At 44.9% G+C, this 9,157-nt stretch overlaps 2 protein-coding genes across 3 annotated transcripts in view; one reads left to right on the plus strand and one right to left on the minus strand.

Moving 5' to 3' along the window:
- Positions 1 to 205, minus strand: part of AP5M1 (adaptor related protein complex 5 mu 1 subunit) — a 16,737-nt gene extending 16,532 nt beyond the window's left edge. For both annotated transcript variants that reach the window (XM_019518418.1, XM_019518417.1), the window contains exon 1: positions 116 to 205. In XM_019518418.1, coding sequence (XP_019373963.1) covers positions 116 to 183 — 68 coding nt within the window. In that variant the 5' untranslated portion in view covers positions 184 to 205. The remainder of the gene's footprint in view (positions 1 to 115) is intronic.
- A 108-nt stretch (positions 206 to 313) lies between these two features.
- EXOC5 (exocyst complex component 5) overlaps positions 314 to 9,157 on the plus strand; it is a 56,979-nt gene continuing 48,135 nt past the window's right edge. The window contains exons 1-2 of the mRNA XM_019518419.1: positions 314 to 398; positions 7,288 to 7,382. Coding sequence (XP_019373964.1) covers positions 372 to 398; positions 7,288 to 7,382 — 122 coding nt within the window. The 5' untranslated portion in view covers positions 314 to 371. The remainder of the gene's footprint in view (positions 399 to 7,287; positions 7,383 to 9,157) is intronic.

The following is a 9,157-nucleotide window of genomic DNA, read 5'->3' on the forward strand; positions in this document are numbered from 1 at the left end:
TCGCAGCCAGGCACGAGTTAAGCCCCCGCTCGGTCACCGCCGACACGGCGCGGGGGGAACGCTGGCAACGCCCGCGCGGGAGCTGCCCCTTTCCCTGCGGGCCCGGCGGCCTCACCTGGAGAAGAGCCGGACGGCGGCGGCCCCGGGCTGCAGCCGGACGAGCCACAGCCCCCGCAGCGCCATGGCTAGGGGCGGGGCAGGGGGCAGGGCGAGGCCCGTTTCCGGCGCTGTCAGCGGGCAGGGGGCGGGGCGAGGCCCGTTTCCGGCGCTGTCAGCGGGCGGGGGGCGGAGTGAGGTTCGTTTCCGGCGCTGTCAGCTGGAGAGGGGCGGGGTGGGGTCCGGGCGCGGCTGCGTGAGGAGTGGGCGCCGCCATGGCCGCCACGGCCGAGCTTTTCGAGGTGGGGCCGCGCGGTCTCCAGAAATACCCCGCTGTCGGTTGTGGGGCCAGGACGGGACTGGGCCCGGGCAGGGGCAGAGCCGGCTAGGCCCGGGGATTGGCGAGGGCCAGGAGGGCAGTCCTGCAGGGTCCTGCTCAGGCCTAGTCGTTCCCTTCGAGGGGAACAACGACAAGCCTCCCTTAGAGGCGGTGGGGAGAGGAGTAGCTCGTCTGCTGGGACGAAAGAAAAGCCCACGGGGGTGAGGGCGAGGGGGTCAAAGTGTGACCCCCCCCTCGAGGTGTGGGATGCCGAGCAGAGCACAGCAGACAGCGCCCACCGGACCTCGGACAGGCCCAAGGAGCCCCTGGACACAGCCCGGAGATGGCCCTTTTTAGGCTATGTCACACATGTCCAATGTGTCCTCGTGTCAAACGGTTAACGACTGTGGTGGTCAGCAGTTCACTAGCGTGATTCATACCATGTGATGTGTTACGGTTGTCAGTAACGAGCTAACGTGGCGAACTGGCACGGTGCTTGGTGGCTAAAGGCATAGTGACGATACCAGGAGGTTTACAGTTTTACTAGCACTGTGTTTCAGTGCAGATGTTTAAGTCTGTGAAATGGGGGGACGTGGGAAATCCAGTATTGCGATAGTACGTAAGTTTAAACATTTGCAGTTGAACGTGCATACTGGTGGTCTATAGTTTTGGTTTGCAGTAAAAATAATGATGTAGCAATTTTAGGAGCGACTGTAAGAAGGCTAGAAAGTGGAAGAGTGAAAGGAAATGCCTTTCTTTACGTGTTGGTCCAGATTTCGCACGTCATCAATTTCCCCCACCTGTGTTTCTTTCACCAAGAACCAAAGATAATAAATATAGTTGTAATACTACAGAAATTGCCAAGGAGGCTCAAGGACTGGTGTGGTACATCATTGCTCTTTTAACTGACGTGGGAAAATGTGACTAGATTTTTAGGGGGATACCCATTTCAAGTATTACTTTTGTGAACAGCCTCCCATGTACAATAATGAACAATATGGTGTACAATATGATATCACTGAGTCAAATAAATGTGTAACAGGGAGGGTTGTAGGCTTATAACAAGTGCTGCGGAGGGGGACACTAAGCAGTGCACACCGGAGAGTGCCTGCTGGCCCTTGAATGAGGCCAAGGAGCCAGTGAACACTGCCCAGTTAAACTGCCTGGAGACATGATCCAGTGAGTACAGGATAACAGCCCCGTGTGTCCTCCCACCAGATCCTCCTTCTGGGGCAGATAGATGGCCAGCTTGGCTAGCACCAGGAGGAGGTTGACCAGGTCTTGGTGCTTGAGGGGGCTGTGGATGGAGAGTGGATAAACAAAAAGGCACAGGGAGTCATGCAGCAGAGGAGATGGTGAAGGGGTTGAGCCCAGGAAGGGTCAGATTGGTATGGACTGGAGGGTTTTGCCTTCCTCAGCAGGGACATGCCTCTTCTTGAGTGCGCCTTAACAACCCTTGTGGTAGCAGGACACTGATGGCCTTGTCCCCCTGCTTTGCCTGTGGCTGGTGCAGGTGTTTTTTGGGCAATATGCCTTGTAGTTGGGCAGCAGGGTTGATTTTAGTTTTAGGAACAGGTTAGAAAAGGATTTGGATGGCAAGACTTGGATAGGGATGATCCTACCTCAGGCAGGGGGTTGCACTCGAGTTTTGGAGGTCCCTTCTCCCACCCTCCTTTATTATGATTCAGTGAAACGGTATAGCACAGCAAAAGAGATCTGATGCAGACTGGACTCTTTGGATGCTGCTACAATGCTAATATTTTATTTTTTCACATGTTTCCTTAAGGGACACCTACAGGCCTCCTAACCATAGTGGTTGAGCACCTCACAATCTTTAACTTGGTTATCTTCACAGTGTCACTCTGCAATAGGGAAGTATCGTTATCCCCATTTTAATAGATACAAAACCAGTGCGTAGAAAAGCTTAGTGACGTGCTCAGGGTAATGCAGTAAGTCTATAGTAGAGCAGGAAATCAAACCTAGGTGTCCAGTTTTCACTACTGCTGTAACCATTGAACCAATAAAGAAATAGTATGTAATTCACCTTATTTTGCTATTGCATGGACATGAACTAACATCAGCAGATGCAAATGTTGCTGTACTCACTGGTAGTCCACAGAAATAGTCAATCTGTTGTTTGACTCTAAGGTCCTATCAGTATTATTTAGTTTAAATATATTTGTAAATCCTTATTGTTTTGTGTCCATGTTATAACATTGGTTTTATAACATAGGTTTAATACTAACATAGGGTTTTTTTGCCTGTGAGACTTAAAAAAAAAAAAAAAAAGCAGTATTAAAAACAGCTCAGTAACTGCTTTCATGTTAGAGCTGTTAAAGAGCCATATTTTGGCTCCCCTCATAGTCCATAGTTGTGCCTGGAGTAAATGGTTGTCCCTCAGTGTGGTGACAGTAAGGATCTATTTTGTAGGGTGGTTTGGCCACTAACTTAGGAATTATCTTAATGCTTTGAGTAAGAATAAGACAGGTCAGTCTGGCATTTTCTACACAGCACCGCAGGTGTTGTCTACACTACAAAGTGCAGTTGGTTGTTACGTGACCCTATGGGGATGTAGTTGGAAATCGTAGTGGAGTTAAGGCCTTTAGACTACATCCCAGGATTGAAACACTTGTTAAAATACAATCTCTCTCTCTGTCTTTTTTGTTCGTGAAGGCAAAAAAGTTATATTGGAATTTATTACATAAATGATTGCTGGAGAAAACCCAGAAACAACTTAAGGCTTGGTAACAGAAAAATTGTTGTGATGAATGTAGGTGGAGGAAGATGATTTATTGCTAGGTTTGAGGGGGGAGCTACGTTTAACACCTGCTTTCTGTTTGATTATGTGCATTGTGTTGGGCAGGATGACATAGAAATTGATATACCAGGTATGTCTTACAGATTCCATTCATTCTGAGAAAACAGATTTCAGCAATGGTTATACGAGTGGGTTTTAATGCGAATTGCTCAGTTTAGCCATTTACATGATGAGCCAGACCCAAGGACATTATTACCTGCTTCAGCTGTATCTCATTAAAATATGGTTTTGATTGAATAGATAGGGTCAAATTTATTCCTCTACTTTTGGAGGGAGGGAAGTTCAAAGGCATACAAAAAACCACTATTAGAGCTCATTTAAAAACACTGAAGGAGATTAGGTGTTTAAAAATTACTTTTCCAATAACTTGTTTTCAGCAATGTTTGCAGTACTGTAAAGTAAATTTAAATGCAAATGTTTAAGTCTGTTAAATGGGGAAGACTGCAAATAAATTATTGCAATAGTACATAAGGTTAAAAATTTGCAGTTGAACATACAAATTTGTGGTCTGTGGTTTAGGTTTGCATTATCAGTACAGTAAAATAATGATGTAGCAATTTTAGGAGCTATAGTAAGAATGCTAGAACTGGAAGAGTGAGAGAAAATGCCTGTTACTTTACGTGTTGGTCAATATTTTGCACATAATTTCTCCTGCATGTGTTTCTTTCACAAAGAACCAAGTAGAGGGAAATGTAGTTGTAATACTACAGCAATTGTCAAGGAGATTCAAGGACTGGTCTAGTACATCGTTGCTCTTTTAACTGACTTGGGAAAATCTGATTAGATTTTTAGGGTGATACCATTTAAAATATTACTCGTGAAAACAGCCTTCCATGTGCAATAATGAACCTGAAGTCATTTGATAGTGTTTGTGGTCATGAATCATATATGCTCTATACCAGGGCGGCTCAGCCCCTGGCCCGTGGGCCAGATGTGGCCTGGGGCACTGTGTCATCTGGATCATGGGGCTCCCCAGAGGTCCAGAAATTTGGTGACGGGGGGGGCTTGCTTCCAAATGTCCTGTCCTGTTGAGAGCCCTTGGACCTGTGGACTGACCAATACCAGCGTGCAAAGCCAGGCAGCGGTGATGCTGGGCCCCAGGGACCAGTCCCTGTGTGGAGAGCTGGGAGAAGGGCTCAATCCTGGCAAGATGGGGGTGGTGCCAGCCCCCCCAGGACCCAATCCTAGTGGGAGGGGGTCTTCCCAGGGCCCAGTTCTGGAATGTAGGTGAGGGAGGGAGCGGTGCCGGGGCTCCTGGGGACCAGTCCCAGTAGGAGGAGGTGGTGTTAGGCCCTCCCAGGGCCAAGGCCCAGTCCCAGTGCAGAGGGCTGGGAGGCCATGGTGCCTGGCTCTAGAATCTGATCCTGGCGTGCAGGGCTCATCCGGTTGCTGACTGGCTCTAGGTTGCTTCTTTGGCGTGTGTACCCAAAAGGTTGAGCACCACTGCTCTATATTGGTGTTTATTATACACTGAAATACTCTTGGCGGGACAGATGTACTGAAGCCCAGGTATGCTGCAGTGAAACTGTAGCATTTACATTTTGTGCTTATGTGTCCGGCCACACACATTCTGTACAAATAGCTTGTTTTAACAAAGTAGCCTCCAGGCATATGGCTAGAAAAACCTTTAAAATGATTTGTCTGTCTTGTTTAGATTTCAAGAGTTATTAAGAAAGGAGCTGCTTCTCTTGTGCACTGCCGAGTTAGTCAGTGCTTAACAAGTAGTATACACGTTCGATGTGAACAGTTCCATGAACACACCTTTATTCATATTATTCTAACTTTTTTTTTAAATCCTTATTTTTTCAAACACTAAATATTATAAGCTAATAAATTTATGAAGGGAATGATTAATGCTGAGGGACACACAGAAGTGGTAGGATGAATTAAATAAACTGTCTGTTCCAACCTGATCACTTTGCATATGCTGGCTGAAAGTCACATTGCAAAGTCATTATACTAAAATGAAAAGAAGAAATAGTTCTAGGTGCGCACAGACATAACATTTGAAGCAGGTCAAATTGTAATGGAGTTTGTAACATTTTCTTTGACTGGTGTGACTTATCTGGAATACTGTACCCCATTCTGGATGCCACATACTTTTAAGAAGTAGTGGTAACTGAACTGTAAGCTATTTAGGCAAAAGATCATGGCCTGTTATTTCTTTTAGAAGTGCCTAGCACACTTAAGTTCTCTCATTTTTCTTTAAATGAATGAAAAAGTAAGTGTAGAGAAGAGCAACAAGCATGGCTAGAGGTTGGAGGTTTAAATTTAAAGAACAATGAAGAAAATGCGGTGTGTTTAAAATGGGAAAATCTTTAATATGAAAATGTAATATTATAATTTACAACCCATTGGATGAATGTAAGAGGAAAGTTAGTTTGCATATTAGGGTGAGCTTTGACAGTAAGATTAATTTTTGAAGGAATTATCTTAGGGATGTAAAATTCTAGTTACTAGTTGGAATTTTATAATTGGATTGGACAGAGCACTCATGTTTCCAGCGGAAAAAAACTATTAGGAAGGAAAGTACACTGGTTGATTTGCTAGTGTATCTCATTGCTACATTCTGTGAAAAAGCGGAGAAGTTTGGAGATATGGAACAGTTTAGTTTCTTTGCTTTTGCTTAACTTAAACTAAGTTTGAGTTGTTAGAGACCATTTTATCAGGGTAAAAACTGTACGGTGGAAATAACCCTCTAAGTTCTGGGAAAGAATCCAGGTTCTCACTTCAATTCAAACTTGCTTTAACCTTTCCAATTTTGTGTAGACATTTACCTTGTAGTACAAGGGAACATCTTTTTATTGTCTGTCAGATGACATTTCAATATGTAAAGTATATTTGTCAGTATATTAAAATATATGTTTAGATGCTTCTTCTTTACCATTCCATAGATGGGTCTTATAGGATGGAACATTATAGCGGCCAAAGTTCTGGGTTTTGCCATTTGAAGTTTTGCACTGGTGCCAGAATAGCTTTGATAGCGTGAACCACAGGAACCATTTTATTTCTTGTGAACTAGCAGATGAAAAGCAGGCTTTTCTAGCTGAAAGTATCAAATGTTTAAATTAGACTTTTCCTTCCTTTTTACTTCTGACTTAATTTTAGTGACTTTAAATCTCTTGGCAGTAGAACAATACAGTATTTCAAGTGAGGGAGTGGATTATCCATGTGTCCTTAAAGGGTAAAATTGTGCTTTTGAGTTTCAAGAGGCTATTGACTGTTAGTAGCACTGAAGAGGAAATGATGACTAATGGAGTCATCAAACAAACTAATAATATATTTTTTTTCTACATTTGTTTTGCTGGTAATGTAAAAAAATGCAAGTCAGGGTTCTTGATTTCACAATGAAGTCTCCATCATAAGAAAAACATTGCTGGGTGGAGAGACACCCTTTCCTCCTGTTCATGGTTGCTTTGCATCTCTGGCAGGTATGGCAGTTATGTGGGAACATGACATTAGTAAATTTTGTGTTGGTAGCTGTCTTTGCGCTGTGTCTTTTCCTTTTATGAAAGAGGTCACTGTAGTCTCTGGCCATGTGTAGGTGTTTGGTTTCTACCAGGAGAATCCCTTTCTCTCCCAGTAGATACTATGAGCGTTACAAGCATTTGTTAAATTTCTCCTGCAGGAAACATGCCTGATTCAAGAGCAAGATCTTCCCCATTTAGTGTGGAAGAACTTGCTGGTGGGAAAATTTCTCCTGCAGGAAGGAATGCCCACATGCTTTCCCAGTCTTTTTTGCTTTACTTTTACCATGCTTTTGCTTTCTTTTTTTCCTCTCTTCTGGAAATAAGGGCAAGAGTCAGCCTCTTTACTTACCATCAACAAGATTTTAGTAATCCGCAGACCATAGTTCAACAGTCTGAGCTAGTGGTTTGCTGTACTGTTCTTAGGATGGCTGACGTATAGCTTAATGTATAAACATGAAAGGTGACAGGGGGTTATTGTCAAGATTATACTTGGTCTTTATCATCTTACACAGTGCTTTCATAACAATGTGTAAACAGCAACTTAATAAATTGCCTGCTTTAAAGAATCTTTATTCTGTGCCTAGGAGCCTTTTGTGGCAGACGAGTACATTGAACGCCTGGCATGGAGAACTCCTGGAGGAGGTTCCAGAGGTGGAGTAGAACCTTTCGATCCCAAAAGGTAAAATACAAGTGTATAATAGATGGGCTAGTATAATTAGAAATTGTTAAAAAGCTTTTACATATTTAACAAAAAGGCTATATGTAGTATCATTGTTTATTTAAGAATGTCAGAAACTGGGAGAACAGTTATTATATGACCACAAGCCAGGTCTTTAGTGAGCTTTCAGAACCCTTTTTTTTTTAAATTTTAAGTTTAGCAGTGTATAAAGGTGGGGAGGGGAGGTATGGTGGGGTCATTTTTTCTTTTGGGCTTTTTGAATAAAAATTTCTTGGCCTATTGCTAGAGGTGCACCAGTATTTCAGTCCATATTGTGTTGGCACCGATAAAAGGAAAATTGACATTATCAGCTATCGGCTTTTTTGGCTGATGTGGCTGGTAATGTTGCCATCAACTGTGGTGTGCACGCACGCGGACAGCCTGGCAGCTTGCAGAGCAGCGTCTGCCTGGTAAGTCTTTTGTGGAGAAGGGGCATGAGGGAAGGAAGAGGCCTGGTTGCGGGGGAGAGAGAAAGGCCCCTGCAGTGAGGGAGTGAGGCTGGGGTGGCTCTTCCAGAAGGCATGGGGAAGGAGTGGGGTGACTGCTGCTGCTGCATGCACCCCAGGAGGGCATGGGGGGCATGTGCCCCCTGAATCTGTGTCCAGGGCAAGAGTGGGCTGCTGCTGGGGGCTGGGGCCAGGGGCAGCACAGGACTTTTTGTGGTGGGGCAGCTGGGCTGCACTCAGGGAGTCAGTGACAGTGCTGAGAGCAGGGCTACGGGGGGGGGCTACAGCCACCCCAAAATTTTCCATAGCTCCCAGCACTGCTGCTGCCTCCCCCAGGAAGGGTTCAGCGATGCCCCTAGCCCCAGCTGGTAGTGGCTTGCCCTGTTGAGGCCACCCACCCCCCAGCGTCTCCTGGATGAGCCGCAGCTCTGTTCCATGCCCCGCCCTCGCTGTGCAGCGCTTGCTGTATCCCCAGTGCCAGCCCCACTCTCTCCCTCACCATGGGGGCCTTGATATGCGCCCCCACCCCTTCCCCCACAGCAGACTTACCAGCCGGATGCTGTTCTCCATGCTGCCGGGCCACGTATCAGCAATCAGATTGATATTGGCCAATATTGGTCGTTAAAAATTGTCCATCAGTATTAGCCCCAAAACTCTCTATCAGTGCATCCCTACCTATAGCCTTGATACCTTTATTGCTTGATGAAGGTGAAATGTTGGTTTGAGGCATGATCTTGCCTAACTAGCCCAGCCATTCTTGCTATGTATTGATAGTTTTGGTAAAGATTTTATATCACATTTTTCTCAGAAGAAGTGCAAACGTATTAGTTTGGCAGGAGTATTGTAGCCTGTGAAGTTAGACTGAGGCATGATAATTGCTTGTTGAATACATCTAAGCTTTGATGGGTTGAATGACTCTTGTGCTATCTCAGAACCTCTCGCAAAATATACTTGTCACATTGATCAACATGAGGAAGGCTGTGTTGTCTTGAGCAATCTAATTTCTAATATTTCAAAAAGAACTTGTGTTGGGGTTGGTCTTTCTGATTTGCATCTTAGAAATGCTGCTCTTCTTGGAGCCATAAAATGACCACATATTTGCATCGTTTAGAAGTGTGCAGTTTGTGGGGGGCAGGGAGAAGGTGCTGCCTTCCTTTTTTTTACTCACAATTTAAAAGTTGTTGTTAGACACCAGAATAATATAGTCTTAGGGTTGGAAGGGACCTCAAGGGTCATCTGATCCAGTGCCCTGCACAAATGAGGGCGGCATTATTGCTAAACCATCCCAGA

Source organism: Gavialis gangeticus, unplaced genomic scaffold (assembly GCF_001723915.1).
Source record: "Gavialis gangeticus isolate Ggan-Ray unplaced genomic scaffold, GavGan_comp1, whole genome shotgun sequence".
Taxonomy (NCBI): Eukaryota; Metazoa; Chordata; order Crocodylia; family Gavialidae; genus Gavialis; species Gavialis gangeticus.